We start from the raw sequence: 17,546 nt of genomic DNA, 5'->3' as shown, positions 1-17,546 counted from the left end.
CTTTGCGCTGTCAGCAGAATCCAAGCAGGTAGAACTTCCTCTCATGGTTAACCCTGTTTTTCTCATGCGTAAAAAACAGGCATAGTGCCAACACATTGGAACAGAAGGTTAAAGACATGAAATTTACACTTTGCTTCGCAAGATAAAAAATAAAGATGTCTTTATGGGAAATGATTCTATTATATACAATTCAGAGCATAAACAAAATAAAAACACCCAGAAAATAGAATGATTAAAGCATGCCCATTGTCACACCATGAGGAGGAGGCCAGGCCGAGCGATTTATTTTGTGTTCACATCCAACTCTTCTCTTTATCCAAGACTATAATGAGTACAGGATATAATTAGGAATCTCTTGCCATTTTAACATTGTTCGGGCATTCGAACCAGTCCAATTTGATCTTTTTTTTTTTTGGCCAATAGGAAGGGGAGAACTATATCAAATAATTTAAAGGTACAGATCTTTGTACATGTTGTTTTCCCTCTACAATTTCAATGTATTTGTGATATACTTCACCATGCAATGTGAACCAAGCAGGGTACTGTCGATAGAAGAGTATTATAGCTGTGGACAAGCTGGGAGTACTGTGTAAGGTGAGTGTCTCTGAAACTGGACTTGTTGGAGGCCATGATTCTCAGCTCCAGAAACCAGTTAAATCAGGGATTGACCAGGGAGTAGCAGATGTATCCATAGCACCATGGCAGCAACGGTCTTGTATGACAGTCAGTCAAGATTACTGGAAGCCCATGAAGATAATTCAATAAGCTGTCCTTGGAAAAAATAAGAGGTCCGTATACATTAAATGAATTGAAGTAGGTCATTGTAACATCACAGTCTAATATGGAATCAGGTGAGAACCTTTGAGGCGTAGCTTGTCCGAAGACTGATTATACACAAACATGTCTCAGTGATGAGTCTCTTTGTATTATCTAGCGGGCACTGCCTTCTCCCTGGCATTCGGTTTCCCCTTTGTCGCCCCAGCTGGTTTTGGCCTGGTCCTAACGGGCATGGTGCCAGAGGAGGACTGGGCGGTGGCTTCCTGTGATGCGCTGCGCCGCATGGTTGTTGTAGTCCTGGGCGGTAGCATAGGGACAGTTGGGGCTCGAACCGAGAGGGGCTGCCTGGACGGACATACTCTCTGAGGGGAGGGGCTGTCAGTCCTGCAGTGGGTGGAGCTAAGGCTGCGTCGGGTACCAAACAGGACTCGCAGGGGCATTCGAGGGCTGCCAGATGGGGCAGGGACAGTAGAGGGACGGGGACATGATGAGGAGGACCTGGGTGAAACAGGTTTGGATTTCCGTTGGGTGCTGAGAGTGCTTAGTCCAATTTTCTGATTCCTGTGGACAGAAAGTCAACTGAACATGTTATCTCTTTGAATTTTATAAAAAATATTTAGTCAAACTGCCTCAAAATTAAAACCTTAATACACTAAAAAGGAAAAACAGAATCATACCCGTTAGAAACTGATGGTGCTCCTTTGGAGGTGCTGGAGTCTGGCAAGGAAAGAGGAGAAGGAGCAGCAGCAGCAAGCCCCCCTGAAGGCTTCTTTATTGGGGTGACAGGCCTGGGGATCCTGCTCCTGCACTCCTTGGAACCTTGTTCTTCGGTCGGTTTGAGCCGGGAGCTCCTCCTGGACTCGTCCGAGGTATGCGTATCCTCCTCTGAGCCAGTGGTGGACAGCGTTTCAGAAGCCCTGCGACGCTCATCGTCCCCAGAGGACAATGATGACGACGTCCCAGACAGCATCCTCCTCCTCATCCAGCGACCCTGTTGCTTCTGGACCAACAAACGGGCCAGGTCCAGCTGCCTGGCCCGCTGCTGAAGCCGAGCCCGAGCTGAGAGGGAGGAGGACTGCTCTGAGCCTGAGTCCTCTTCAGAAATGAGTACTGGGATTCGGCTCCGGATTCTGGGCTTTATGGCAGCCGGTAGTTCTGATCCAGTTGTCTGAAGCTTGGCACCTTCGTCACTGGATGATGGCTGTTTCTGAGGTTCCTGTGACAGATCCCTATATTCATGAACTGGTGACATAGCTTCTGGGACAGGCTCCAAAGACTGGACCGGTACAGTTGATGGACCATTCTCAGTCTTGAGGTGTTTGTCAACTGGTGCAGTTTGGTCTGGCACCTCTAGAGGCTCTTCAGTCACTGGTGCTCCACCGTGCTCATGGATGTTATCCTCACCAGCTGATTCCTTCATGATAGAAAAGACTTCCCGGTCACTCTCCTTAGCAGAGTGACCATTGGAAGACATGACATTGAGGTGTGATGTCTCTGCAATATGGATGAAAGTGCGCTCAACTTTGGTGAAGGGTGGCGATGCAGGAGCAATGGGAGTGGAAGGCCTCAGGTCCGACCTGAGAGCAGGGGACAAACGGCCAGTGTCAGAAGTCTCAGGCTGAATTGCCTCCCCGACCAGGAGGCGGTCGTTACGGGAAATAGGAGCAGAGGGTGTGGCCAGCTCACCCTCTAGCACATGATCACCACCAGAGGGAGACTTGCGAGTGTCTCCAGGTGAGAAGAGTACAAGGGTTTTAGATGCATCTTCCAAGTCGGCGTCTGCATCAGCTGCCGAGGCGTGCTCCCGCTGTGCCCTCTGGTCCTCGGCCATGAGTGTTGAAGGTGCAGCTTCCTGGCTACGTTCAGTGCTTTTCTGACTGGCCTCACTGTTTGATTCACTCTTTGTGACGTCATCATCCTTTGGCCCCGGAGGTTCTGGGACTTCTTCGTCTGGCGTGGCGAAACTCCTTCGCTGAGGCAAGGTACCAGTCAGCATGACGGTGAGGAAGTCGGCCCTCTTGGCCTGGAGCTGAGGGAGGATGTGGAAGTGCTCTTTCTCGTCACTCTGGCCCTTTGTCCGGTAGTCTGGGGAGGGTGGCGACGGGGTGCTCTGCTCCGTGGGTGACAACACCTGGAAACAGTTTAACAACACTTTTAATTACCATTGAATTGACTCAAATAAAGACAGCAATAAACTTGTAACAAAAACATCACAGAAGGAGTTTACGATCACAATGCACAAACACAAGGACCAGCAAGTTTTCGGACATCATGAACCACACATACCAGTTAAAAAAAAAAAATCTTGCGCTGACCAACTGAAAACCAAGTCTGCTACCTGCCTTGCTTCCAAGGTAATGAATAATGAATGGTGAATGATGGCATGCCTGTGCGTTATGCTATGTCATTTAATTTGTGTTACTCCCTCACTTATAGCAGTACCACCATTTTTTTTAAACCATGGTGATTGTAAATGTGTTTTGAGAAAAAAGAAAGCACTCCTCACTGCTTTTGCTAACAGTCCCTCCCAGTAAGAAAGACCACAGGAACTCATGTATTTGCCCCCAAAACCATTTTAATGTCATTTTGGTTGTACACAAGCTTTTCAAGATTGTCTAGATTACATACATTGATATAAAAGGCACAAAAAATGCATTGCAGAGTTTATCCTTAGACAGCACACAGTCTGATATCAGGTGATTTTCAAGTGTTTCCCTTCGTAAAGATTTAACATACAGCCTGTACATACTAAACCCTGCTAATTATCATGCTATTAGAGATTAACTGCAAACCTAATTACTTTCTACATTTCTGTATATATGTACACAGTTATCATTTGGATTTACAAAAAGTTTAAAATACATGCTTTACCTGTAAATTATACAAGCAGTACTGTACAATCATATAGTGATAGAAAAAAAACGCTTACATGTATTATACACGTGATAGACACTCACGGATCATCACACTGAACTAACACTGTGAGTTCTTCAATCCTCTTTACCTCGACTACCTGCTTTTATTGCAAAAACTTTAAAGGAACACTCAGGCATTTTATGAAATTATTTTGTTTTTGTCGTACCAGATGAGAACATTTTAACTCGTTCAGACATAGGTCCAAGAAGCGTTTAGTCTAGCTTAGCACAAACACTTGAAGCAAGAGAAACCTAGCTCTCTCAAAAGAGAAAACAAATCCACTTTTCAGCAACTCCAAAGAGGTCTGATAGTAGATAGTAGATAGATAGAATTGTTGCAGGAACTAGCCTCGCTAAATTAAAGCTAACATTAAGATAGAATCCACCGTCCAACAGCTCTGTCCAATTCTCACGTTATACGTCCTTTATTGAACAGGTGTGGAAACAGAAATGTAAAAATGAGACATTGTGGTCAAAGTAGCAGCAGTTAGTGTTGGGGCTATTTGTTGAACAAAGACCGCTCATAATGTTGTTGTTGGTTTGAGCTCTGCTCTTACTGGACCTATCTCTGGATTGGACACACAGACATGAAACTGTCATCCTTCTTCTTTGAGGAAAACAACTAATTTTGGACTAAAAAGAATTTCCTAAAATGTCTCAATGTCCCTTTGTGAATCAACTATTAGTGACACAGGTGATTTTATGTGACATTTTTTTCACGGATGAGTTCCATACAGATGTGATTTACAAACTAGTGAATGTGGAATACAGTCTAAACAAAACTAGCATGGACATGAGTGTTCACCTCTAAAGACACAATGTCTGTACCTTATCTGTACAATATCACCCTGTTATTTCATAAAGTTCAGCATTATCACTTTTGCAATAAAATGTATGTTGGGGCAAGGAGTATAATATTTTTTTGTTATATTAAATATAACAAAAAAGTATAATTGTAGTGTGTGATTCGTGAGGTATAAATGTTTTGTGGCAGACTGAAGTTTCTGATAAATCTGCACTTACCCTCTACGGGGTAAATGAAAATCTAAAAACAAAGGCTTCAAATTTGCAGTATTGTTGATGTGACAGAAAGATGATTATTCTGTTAATAAAAGCCTTTTTTCAGGGACTGAGAAAAGTAGCCTAATTTCTGGTTTGACCACAGAGCAGTGCTACCACTCATCATCACATTTAAATACTGCATTTCTACATGTCAGGGATTTCTAATCAACAGAACTGGAATACATTTCTGGGGTTTTCTGAGAATCTCTTTACAAGTAACAATTGTAGGTTTAATATCTTCCTAATTAAACCAAATAAACATATACAGTATATTTTTTCAGTTTAAACATGAGTAGCAGCAGTTAGACTAACACTCCAAACAAATTCAATTTTCTTACAGCCAAAAAGGCCTGTTAGCAATGCAGCACAGTGGGTTGCCTTATTTTTGGCCATTTGTTCATTTGTTCAGATTTTGAACTTCATTAAATCAATAGTCGGAGTCACTATAGAAACATGCTCACAGCACCATATTGAAAAGCAATTGAAAAGCCTTTGGGAGCACCTTTTGTTTGGAGTGTGCTGCTGGCCTTGTAAGTATTTTGCAACTTGTACTACACAAGTAAAAGTTTGAAGCATCGGGTATTATTTTTGTTGTTTTGGCCCTAATTCTGAAAGGCCATGACAAATGCTTTTCAATGGTCTGTTGACCTGCAAACCTGCTTTAAGTCCAACACAAATTAGCTTAATATTTACATTGGACAGTTCACATTGTGCAGAACATTTCCTCTGCAATGAAGCTGCTGAATCAAATATTATCACGACCGATGGGAATTATATCCAAAACGGCAAAAATGAGAAGTAAAAGTTGTTAAAAGAAGTCTACGATGTTTTAACAGCATCATGCAACATGACCTCCACTAACAAACATAACACTAGATGTAAAAGTTCAGACATCAGCGCAGCAGAATGAGAGATGTGATGAAAGTTTAAGGATTCTGTAACTGTCAGGACTAAAAAAAAGGCTCCTGCTGCTTCTTGTCATTTTAAAGTCAGCTACGGACTTGACAGCTCTGATCCGTGAGTATCCCCTCTTGTAACGGTGTAAATTATTTACAAAAAACATCACAGACGTTTTTTCAGTCAGAGGTGTATATTCACTGTTTTCGTTGTAAGTACAGTACAGTGCTGTTTTTAGTCATTTTACAGTCAGAGGTGCGTGTCGTACAAACAGTAGATCTCATGCAAAGAGTGGCGACAGTCGGTAAACAGTCTTTTGGTACGGCATACCGTCATTAATGCTGCAGATCTTTTTTTCAACTCAGCAGAATAAGCACACTGAGAGCTTACTACTGCCTGTTTCAACTGAAGGTGGCACTGCGTTCATGGTGACACAGGACAAAACATGTATCAGTGACAATCTTGTACGGTAGGTGAATCGTTTTGCAGGCGTGCAAAATAAAGTTCAGAGATAGCAGCTGATCCACTTCATACATTCTCTAAGTGGTTGTACTCTAATGCTATGCTAAATATAAAACGGGCAGGACGTCCTGAAATCAGCATGAAGCAGCATGAAAGCAAACTCTGGTTGCGTCCTCATCAGGCTGGAGCTGGAACGAGCCTCAGCGCTGACAGACACCTCCTGCTCAGGCTGAGCTAATGCTAATGCCTCAAATAGAAGCTCAATGAAACAGCGAGTGGTACATATTTACTTAATGTAGCCCTTTAACACATTTAGAAAGCAACAGTTCGGCTTTCATTGCACAAAATGGCCGTCCTAGCTAGTCTCACGTAGCAAGATTTTGGAAAACGCTTTTGAACGTGTTGAGGAGACACAGCTTGGACTTCAAAGAAAGTCGTTCGAATGACATTCAAAGCAACTTGACCACACAGAGCTGCTTTGGTATGACGTTAGCAGCATTCAAATATTAAACAGGGTTTTATAACTCAACACTCAACCATTACAACGGCTCATTGTTCATAGAGTAACATAGTGGAGACTACCAACCAACCAACCAACCATCTCTCCGGACAGAACAAGCACTGATTTTTGTCTTGTTTCTGAAGAACAAAACTCCTCGCTCAAAGGGTAATTGGCTGTTGTACTGGAGAAATCTACCAGTAAAAACTCACCATTTGCATCTCTTGTAAAGATCTTTTGATGCAACATGATGAGAGAGCTTGAACATGACAAGTCTTCTCAAAACTATCGACTCAATTTTGGTTAAAAACACTCACTGTTTTTCCTGCTATTTGTTTTGATGGCTAGTCTTTTGATTTAGTTGTATGTTTCCAAAAGGACTAATGAATCAGCGTGTCATTCAAAAGCGCATGGACACTACACAGGCAGGGATGATCGGGCCCTTCGAAATCCAGAGGCTTCGAACAGCTGAACAGTTAAACAAGCTATTGATGGGTTTTTTTTCCAGTTTTATTCAATACTTATTTATTTGTGGTAGAAAAACGTATGTCTAAAGCAGAGGTTTACAAAGAGGGAGGTGGGCCTCACCCTGGGGGCTCCAAGCAGTTTCTGTGGAGGCTCAGTGAATGGAAGGAAAAAATCTAACAAGTTATTACATTATTTATTAGAAGGAGATCAGGTTAATTGGCCTCAATGTGTGTGATTTGGATGAAGATAGTTCAGAGATACAGATACTGTTTTTCATGATCCAATAGGCATCCAGGAGTTGAGTGAAACACAGCAAGTAACCTAGGGTGGGGTGAGCGGGCGCCTTTTTCAAGGGTTCGTCTGAGGTGAGGCCCACAGTCTCAGACTTTGAAAACCTCTTGGTCTGAAGGGAACTGAAACCCAATGAGGTAATCTCACACTTAAGTCTGGCTCAAGAGAGGACACTTTCTGTCACGTTTTCGGATCTATACTTGGACGTCCCTCGAAAATGCCAAAGCCTTCGTCACTAAACACCAAAATGCAGATTTTCACAGCTTGGTCAATGGATGTAAGATGTTTGCTGATTTGACGGTGTTTTGGTATTTTCTCCTTACTCCTGACTCTCTCCCACAATTTTCACAATTTTCTTTCAACATTGCATCTACCAGGAAACTTGCTTTTTCACATTGTTGAGACTTGGTAACTTACTTTTATTAAAACCAACAAATAACACAGTGATGTCCAGCTTGTTTTCCACTGGCCATCACACCACACAACACTTTCTGTTTATGTTAGCCCATTAATTACTTTTCATCCCAGCTTGTCGTTTTTGAAACCTTTCATCAAATCGATCTTCTTCCAGACAGCCATTGCTTCCAGTTGATTTGTATGACAATCATTTTGCAGAGACTTGGAGATAACCCATCACAGCTAACTTTCTGGTGTTGGGTGGTTATCCTCAGTGGTGAGTTCAAGTTTCTGCGAGTTGATTCTCAAAGGAACTGAAACCAGAGGTTGCCTGGAAGAAATAAAATCTAAAAACTAATGATATGATTTGAAAATGTGAAAGAACATGCAAACCACCATAATGTCCATTTAAATAAGTCTCTCTTTTTTTGCTATAACATCCTACATTTCACTTATTGCATCTGGGTTTTGCATCCATACAATGAGACCCTCAGCCCCCCTCCAGTCAACTCAGTGATAAAGTGCAACAGTAAAGTCCAGCGGTCAGAAAATAGAGATGGAAGAGGAAGCACAATGGAAATAAGACTTTGATCCAAACACATGACAAGATGCTCGAACCAGGAAAACCTCACCAGAAACCGCCGCAGAATGGATTTAATTTGCCAGTGAAGCTCAGAGTTTGTCTTGTCACACTCACTGCCATTTACAAAACATACAAAACGACTCCCCAGGTCTGATGTCTGACGTCTCAGACCACCTTCATGAGGTCAACTGCCTCAAAACCCAGAAAACACCAACAATAAGAAGCCAGATGAACCTTAAAGGCAAGAATCTTCAACAGTTACCTTACAGTATCTCCAACCATGAAAACACAACATAAAACAAATCGTATTGATTGCATTTTAACAGGTAGTGCTTGTGAATGAAACAGGATCAACCTTGTCCTCTGGAAGACCTGGATTTAACTCAAACACAACAGCCAAACGTGAAAAGATGCAGGTTTGACAGCAAGACATTAAACTGCCACAACAACCTGCTGTTGCCTCGACGGGCTTTTGCAAAGTGTTTTTGAGCTCGTTGTTTTGAGATCATGATTTCATTATTTCATTATGTTGAGACAATAGAGTGCCTCTAAAAGTCACATGATGGGTCGGTCTCCTTTCTTTATCCTCTGTCAGTTCTCCTCGTTTGTCTCATTTGACTGAAACAAACAGGAAGTACAGAAGCCTGTTATGATAAAGATACACAACGCCTGATCAATACTAAACTGTTTTTTTACATTAAACCTAATCATTACATCCTGAACTCAGGATAACAGGGAGACTAGGAATCTACAGCCATACTTAAACAGCTAAAAGCTAATGTCCGCATGCTAACATGTTCACAATGACAATGCTAACATGCTGAATTTAGCATGCTTAGCATTGGTAAACACAAAGTCCAGTTGAGGCTGATGGGAATGTCACTAGTTTACATGACATTTACATCTGTCCAGTAATTGTTGGAATATTTTACTCAAAAATGTGAACCTCACTGTGGCTAGAAGAAAAGTGAAGGATCACCAAAGTCAGTAGAAGCACCATGAACACCTGAACCAAATTTCATGCCAATCCAGTAGATGTCGAGACCTTTCAATCTGGACTAAAGCGGTGGACCGACCGACCGACAGCCATCGTCACAAAATAATGAAAGAATGAAGCCATAATCTCCAGATAAAGGTCTCAAAATAATCATTAGCATGAACCACAATCACTTAAGAAACTGACAAAAGGGTTATTTTTCTTTAACTATACTATTCCATATCAGCAATAACCAGTAATACTGTATGACGTCTCCCTCCCACACTTAGAGCTCTGTCTCCGTTTGCAGTCCCCTACCAGAGATAAAAATTTGATTTAAAAAAAGAGTCACAAAGAATTCAAATAATTTCCTCAGGCTCAGGGTGAGATAAATACGACACAGTTGTGTCTGTGGGCTAATACTGCCGGAGTTCAGCTCCTTCACAGCAAAATAAAACGGTGAGTGTGCCTGAAGTAAGCCCAGAGGCTTCACTTAGTCTACAGCTGACCAGTTTACCTTGCATTCACCTGGAGTTTACTACTTCCTACCTGTGAGCACTCAGTCATTTTCAGTGTTGCCTTAGCAAAGTAAATAATAAAAAATAAAAAATGTTCAACTTTCCAGGAAATAAATCAGAAATTACTTAACCAGAATTAACAATTGCTACATTTAGCCAAAAATTTTGTCAGAAGTTGTTAAAATGTTTCGGTTTTCTTTTTTTGCGATTTGCAAGTTTTGTTGTCTTTGTTTGTTTCTTAGCTTGGTTTGCAAAATCTTTGTTGTATTAATTCTAGGCTTGAATGTTGTGTCATCTATGTTGTTAGTTTGTTTTCTGTCTAATGTTTTTTGAAGTTTTAATATCTTTTTGAAACATTTATATAAAATGAATACTGTGATGTCCTTTAGTTCTGCTATATTGTCACATTTTGGAGTTGTGACTTTATTCAGTGAAATGTTATGGGTTTTTATTTTGTTGTTTTATGAAATGTCATTGTGTAATGTCTTTTTCTAAAAATGTTGCCGTTTTTCTTTTTTTGTTACATTTTTTCTGAAATATTTGCACCTTTGGGCCACCGTACTTCTGCCCGGAGACCGAGCACAGTAACAGTTTTTGTCATAAAGGCTGTGATTAGAGATCAAAGTGATTGATCAGCTATCACACCTTCAGAAAAACCTTTTCACAGAGAAAACTCACACTTCTCTCCTCATACACAACATTTAACGACGCTCGAGTCAGAGCAGGACGGTTGGATCCCTGGTTTTGTGTCGGTGGAGACGCGTTGTGAAGCGGGGGGGGGGGTGATCGGAGGGGGGGACGCCGACTCCAAAGCCTCGGTGCAAAAACTGGATCGCCGGGACGACCTGCATTCCTCGACGATCGCTCCTCCTCCATTTCAGCAGGAAAAGCGGAGAAAATGAAAAAGAAATAAATGCACGAATACTGTAAAGCTTAACAGTCTGTTAGCAGCCCCACTCTGTTCCACTTTCTTCTTCTTCACAGAAAAGGGAAGGAAATATTCAGTTTCACATTATTTCCACCAGTTTGCCAGGTCTGTGGCGTGTGCAAATCAGGTTTGCAGAGAGGCTTTTTAGAGTTTATTGCATGGAAAATATTTCCCGTAGTCAGCACTTCTGTCCTCTTCTTCTGCTCCTCTGCTTGTAGTTGGTAGAGCTACGTGAGTGTGAACGTGTGTGTGTGTGTGAAACTACCAGTAATATGGCTCGGTGTGTTTAACTAAGGTGTGGTTATTGTCTGGCTCTCAGTGTGTTGTGTTCATTACGTCTGTTTTATGTGTATGTTCATGTTTGTGTTTTCATGCAGAGGAGGCCTGAAGTAAACTAAGCCACCAGGGACCCGAAGCCAGAAAATTGTGAGCATGAAATCAAGTATTTTCTTACTTTTTCTTTGATATATTGGTATTTAACAGGGATCTCCTTAATTTTGACACAAATCCTCGTATTTCCTCCCAGCTCACAGGTGATGCTTTTAAACTAAAGGCATTAAAATCAACAAATGATTTTAGGTTTTATGGGCGCTTAAACAAAATCAAGTTGTGCATCTTTACTTTAAAAGTGTCACTTTGATTGCCATTTTTTACTTTTTTTTTTATTTATTGAGGATCAAATACATTTCAAAGATTTGGAGATGAATAAATAACAAAATAATTTTTAATTGCCCTTAATAAATTAGGTGATCTACACTGTGTACAGTCTTTATAGGGTACAGCTTATGTGCTGGGACATTAAGGTTAAATTGGGGGTGAGGGGGACAAATTCTGCCCTGGGCCACAAAAATGGTTTGACCAACCCTGCATATATGTGCGACATGTTTGTCCCTGTATACCTGTGTGTGTGTGTGTGTGTGTGTGTGTGTGTCATATGTGTGTGGTGCATCAGTGTATTTCACATGTGTGTGTGTTTGTTCTGAGTCCGTCTCTCAGTTCTCTCAGCTGCTGTTCTTGTTCATGAGCTTGGCTAACATCTGCTGCAGATGTGTCCTCGACGCGTTCAGGTACGAGTGTCTGCTCCGCGGGCTGCCGGGGGTCGGCAGGGTGCCGGCGTGCCGCCGCCGGACCGAGTTGGTGGTGGCGGTGATGTGGGCAGGGCTGCTCTCTGCAGAGCGGCTCCTCTGAATGAAGCTGCCTCCTCCGTGGGGATACTGCTCCGTCTCCAGGGTGGAGGAGGAGAAGACATAGGAGGCCAGCCTCCTCAGCTGATTGGGTCGCGGTTGGTGCCTGTCATCCTCCAACTGCAAACAGACCAATCACAGAGAGGGAGAGAGGGGAGGTTAATAAGTGGAAACAGACATTTGTAAAAAATCAATGCTATGTTTGCCTACGGCTACATCCCAACACTCTGATATGACTTCCTGCCCCCTCTCTTTCCCCTCCTTGACCAGACGTTAGACAGGAGAGAGCTGATTGGTGCTCTCACGCATCTAAAGCCTTCAGCTGATTGGTCAAAGATCATGAGGGGAGGAGACTGGGGAGAGAAGCTGAGGGAGTGTTGGTGTAAATCTGGCACTCTGTCTACAGTTACAGCTATCAGATACTAGATAGAGGCTATGAAAGACTTAACAGGACAGTTGAGCTAAGAGACTGTTAGCTGTGTGGGTTGCCAGACTGGTCAGACTAGCATCCCTCTAGCTGGAAAAATGGTGATGACAATATTTTACCCCACAAAGAAGCACTTTAAAAGGACACAAAGTCACCAGCACGAGCACTGCACATACTGTATCATCACTAGTCTACAACAGTCTGAGCCTGGACAACTGACAGTTTGAGCTTTTGATTTCTGAAGGAAAAATTACCATTGGAGATGCAAAAAGAAACAGGGAACACAAAAGAGAGATGGAGTCATCAAGCACACAAAACACAGACACACAACGGAGGAAAAAAGGGAGGAAAATGTCTGAACAGAAGGAAAAAGGAAGAGGAGGAACAGAAACTCAGTGAGAGAACAGAGGTAAAGGACTATTCCTAAACTGTGCTTACCCCGAAACACCACTTTATTTCTTCTTGTGTTGTCCCAATGGCACCCTCGCTCTTTTCTCTGTCTCCTCAGGTGAGTCAAACTTGACATACTGTGTACTTTTAAAGCGATAGGTTGGGGGCAAAGGCATCAGTAGTTATGTGGAGGGGGGGAAAGAATTGGAGAGGAGTAAAAAAGAGAATGGCAGTCCTCGATGGCTGGCGGTGGAGAGCTCGCTCTGAGTCTAGCGGTGACAATCGGCGCGAAAATAAAAGAAAATCGAAGCAGAGCTCGCTAGTATCACTAAAAAAGGATTTGTGCAGACATTGCAGCACTGACAAGGCCTTAAACAGTAAGATGTTACACTGCAGATAAAGTGAAATATCAGTGATGATGGAATAATATCCAGCCTGTAAACAGCAGCCACCAAGTATGGAGGACCAAACCTGACTTATTAGTAAATAAATAAATAAAGTGCATGAGTAAATCAAATGGTCACATAAATGTATAACTGAACTAAAAAGCATAATTGGATAAAGAAAATAAAGAAATTAAAGAAGAATCAATAAATCACACCCATGAAGAAAATCCTGCTGAAGGAAAATAAATTAAATCCCAAGGTGAAAATAAAATATCAAATAAATGTGAAATGTAACAATTCCACATTCATTTTCCATGGAACCAGCTTTACATATTCAGACTCCCCAGTGGTTAAATCCTAATTATTCTGATGAACCCCCCCCCCCCAACCTTTCCTCCACTGCCACCATCAGGACAAAATTTCCTTCAGAATTTCCACAAAATATATACAAGTGCACATAAAAATGTTCAAAATCTAATGTCATGAAATGTCTTTTCCCCTGAGACTCTAACAAATCTATGATCCTTCCTCTAGCTCTAGAAACTGTAGTGAAAACTGCAACCTTTTATTCTGTTAGTGTTGATGAAATGATCAATTTTTCATTTTTATTTTTTCATTAATTCACTGTTTTTTTCCCCCACGTTTTTGTCAGGTTTGATCCTCCATAACAATGAGCTCCACTTCAATAATGTTTCATTTGTTTTATAAGCAGAACCTTTTATCATTTAGCTCCAAAATAACTACTGAAAATTCTACTATTGAGACCATTTGTTTAGAATTTAGCCATAAAAACACATAATTTAATATTTATAACTATTTTATATAACACACAACTGTTCTTTCCTATGTTCATTTTTTATCTATGGAGGCCCAGAAGTCCTGAAAGATAAGATTTTTTTTTAAATCTTTTGCACACAGCATATTATCTTTAAGAAAAACAAACAAAAAAAACATTATCTTTTGGGACTTGGGGCTTCTTCATTAATTCAATAACCACTACTTAAATTCTTAAAGGGTTATGTTTTTTGTTTTTCAGACAATACATCTTCACTGTACACATACATTTTATATTTTTCAGTAACATCTTGTTAACATCTTTTTGTCAGTGAAATCGTGAGAGTGTGTATTCATGACAAACAACGCTGAGTGTCTGGTTTTCAGTCGGGTTCTCATTTTTAAACCAGACAGTCAGAACAGTTTAACGTTAATGCAAAGCTCCCAACACAAACATTAACATCACAGAGACGTGTTTTCACTGAGCATCATCATCAACGTCAAGACTTCATTTAATATTCTGTCCGACTGATGGAATTAATTATCTACAGCTGATACAATCCTCTGGTGACATCACAACCTCTGATGGTCCAGTCTGAGCCCTGAGACAAGCATAAGAAACAGCCTGAACCTTCGAGCACCAAACACACGTCTAGATGCTCCAGTACGAGACTAATCTCAAGAAAATGGCTGAATATGAACAAATGACAGTTTTCATGTGGTTGGAAAACTGTCATGACTTCTGACACATTACGCTCTTGCTACACAAATAAAAGCCATATTTTCAGACCTGTATGTTTCCCAAACTGTGGCCAAGAGCAAGGTTTTACACTCAACCCTGAATAAATCCTTGAAAAGATTTTAGCTCCTTATTTTGTAGCGTCTCTGTCCTCTCAGCTCGGAGCTGATGCTGTGAATACTCACTGTGAACTGACCAGATTTTGGACGAGCTATAACGTTAACAAGTCCCATTTTCTGATGTTTTATTTGAATTGTCGATATCTGTAAGAGGAAATATCTGTGGTTTTAAGAACCAGAAACCATCTCAGTGTAGTTTTACATCTCCTCTCTCAGGCTTCTCTCTGGAGCTCTAGTAACAACAGGTCAGTCAGCCAATCAGAAGAGAGGATCTGAGCCTCTCTTCTTCTTCTCACTTTATACAATATGGGACCTTTAACCCAAACTCAATCTCATAAAGCAGAGGCAAACAAGAACTATGTAAGAATGTCCTATAAAAGTAGAAATTCATTGCCTTGTTATGAGAAGATACAGCTGCTGTTTATGCAGTTTGACCTTAAGTTAATGTCTATGACGATTCAGCAGTTCAGGCAAACAGAGAGAGAAAATAAGTCTTAAAAACTGCTTCAGCAAAAAGAACCGACCCTGACTGAAGGACACTGGGCAGTAAATCTGCCAAACAACAAACTACAGCCTCGGAAACGACGAGTCCAACCAACATCCAAGAAAACCTTCTCCAGACGAATCTTTACTGAAGCATCGTCAGACTCAGACTCAAATATTTACTAAGGACTTTATAAAGTTTCTTACTGGAACATTGTTGAAAACACAAATTGGCTGCATTTTTAGCAGCTTTGAAAGTGTAAAGAAAAACAACGCCGGCAGGTGTTAAGCACTAAAAAGGTGAATTACTCTGATGGAGACAAGTCGAGTCAATCTGTGTAAAATCAAAGACGCTGTGACTCTCTGTGGCCTGTTGATCTGCTGTGTCAGGACGTCTGATTGGTTTCAGACTAAACTCATGTAATATCCAGCTCTCAACCAACAGCAGAACTTCAATAGTCTGGTTTAGTCCTGAGTGATGACTGTGTGCTGCCTGTGCAGTCATCTGCTGTTTTCAGTGATACATGATATTATATATGGAAAAAAGTGTAATTACATCTGTGTGTAATTATGTGGTTTTACTGGTTAAATTACAAATGAAATCGCCTGAATTGTAAATCTTGCATCTCGCCCATTAAAGGTGCCTCAGTCACAGTAAATTGGGTTGTGTGGTGCTTTACTCCAGACTTTCTTTATGTCTTTCCCATCTGCAGAGTCACTAATAAAACTCAGCTGGTGAGTCGATCATGACCCTGATCCCGGGCTGTAAATCAGGGTTATGATGGACTTCTGCTCTGTAAGATGAGGAGTTTCTGTTATGTCCAACACCTCTACTACTCTGAATGAATTTTGGAAGACTTCAGACTAAGGCTGCACAGTTAATCAAAATATTACCAACATTGTAATGTGAACAAGTGCAAAATCCAAAAAGCAAGAGCTGCAGTTTTTGTGATAAAGGTAAAATGTGTCCGACAGACCGTAAATGAAGCGTTGTGGTGCTACAGAGACGCCCTGACCAACAAATCATAAGGGAATATGCTTGTTTGGTACAAGGCCCAGCAAAAATAACATCATCATCATTTTTATATTTTTTCAGTAAAAAATAAATTAAAAAAGTAAATGGCAGAATGATTTTTTTTGTATATCGTTCATTCATTGTTTGGACTGTTTTTTTTTTTTTTTGAAGACTCTGAAAAAACCACCTCACCAGAATCAGGCCAAAATGAAGCGTTAGAGCTCTTGCGCATTATTCTCATTACAGCTTTCAAAAACAACTTTTTTTTAATCTCTTTTGCAACCTGTCACCAGACAAGATCATCAGGATTAAACCATTCTGCAAAACCTAATTATTATTATAATTAATTATGTTCAGTGACAACAGTTTTTGGGTTTTTTTTACATCCAAAGCCAGTGTTTTAAAAAAAAAAATCACTTAATGCAATATCTGCACTTGACATTTACACTGAGGAAAGATCATGGTTATGGCTCAGGTATGTCAGGGTTAGGCCACTAAAGAACCTGGTTAAGGTTACGGTTAGGAAGGAATTATGGTTGTGGTTGATACATTTCAACGACAGGACACAAAATCCAGAGAGTCAGACTCACTACACCCCCGTCCACCACCCAACCTCCACACGCTGAACGGTGGCACTCAGGAGGTGCCGGTCAGTCCAATATGGACGTTAATCCCTGAGATACTGGGAGGCTTTTTTAAACTGGTTTCTTTACAATAAACCTCCATTTGTCCACCATCCTGAACAGACATCAAATACTCAGTCACAGTATCAATAAACACTGTGTGTGTGTGTGTGTGTGTGTGTGTGTGTGTGTGTGTGTGTAACCAGGTGGTGAAACAGTGTCACTTTGATTCTAATGTGTCAGAGAACATGAGAAAACACAGCAGAACAACAGTGGATGAAACATCATCAGAATCCTAACATGTAAACATCATGGCAGCAAGTTTGAGTCGTACAGGACACGTTCTACAGCTGCAGCTGTTTCCCATCCATTCCTTCAAAATTAAACAATGGTCCAAAGCAAAAGTCATGGGAAAAAAAAACAAAGAAATGGAAAAGATTTAAACTAGGCTCCAATGACAAAGGAAAAGACGGCAGCACCGTTCACACAACTGGACGGTGAAAAGGTTTATATGTGTCACAGGCAGTCGTGGGAGACTCAGCACCGTCAGGGTCACAGTGAGGCTCAAATGAAGAGCTGAAGTTAGAAGAGACCAATCAGAAGAGAGGATCTGAGCCTCTCTTCTGATTGGCTG

The 17,546-nt window shown here is 41.2% G+C and overlaps 1 protein-coding gene and 1 long non-coding RNA gene across 5 annotated transcripts in view; one reads left to right on the top strand and one right to left on the bottom strand.

The window, feature by feature from the left end:
* Positions 1–395: 395 nt before the first annotated feature.
* Positions 396–17,546, bottom strand: part of ttbk1a (tau tubulin kinase 1a) — a 47,729-nt gene continuing 30,578 nt past the window's right edge. For all 4 annotated transcript variants that reach the window (XM_071503407.1, XM_071503409.1, XM_071503410.1 and 1 more), the window contains 2 exons: positions 1,455–2,908; positions 396–1,338 (listed from right to left, as the gene is read on the bottom strand). In XM_071503407.1, the coding sequence (XP_071359508.1) occupies positions 927–1,338; positions 1,455–2,908 (1,866 nt within the window). In that variant the 3' untranslated portion in view covers positions 396–926. The remainder of the gene's footprint in view (positions 1,339–1,454; positions 2,909–17,546) is intronic.
* LOC139635877 (uncharacterized) lies at positions 10,782–11,957 on the top strand. The gene is made up of 3 exons (XR_011694304.1): positions 10,782–10,877; positions 11,150–11,198; positions 11,819–11,957. It is a non-coding gene; the product is annotated as an uncharacterized lncRNA (long non-coding RNA).

This window comes from Trachinotus anak, unplaced genomic scaffold (assembly GCF_046630095.1).
Source record: "Trachinotus anak isolate AG129_WGS33_773 ecotype Australia unplaced genomic scaffold, CSIRO_AGI_Tana_v1 ptg000019l, whole genome shotgun sequence".
NCBI lineage: Eukaryota > Metazoa > Chordata > Actinopteri > Carangiformes > Carangidae > Trachinotus > Trachinotus anak.
The sequence above is the reverse complement of the archived record's forward strand: the minus strand, read 5'-3'. Positions and strand labels throughout refer to the sequence as shown.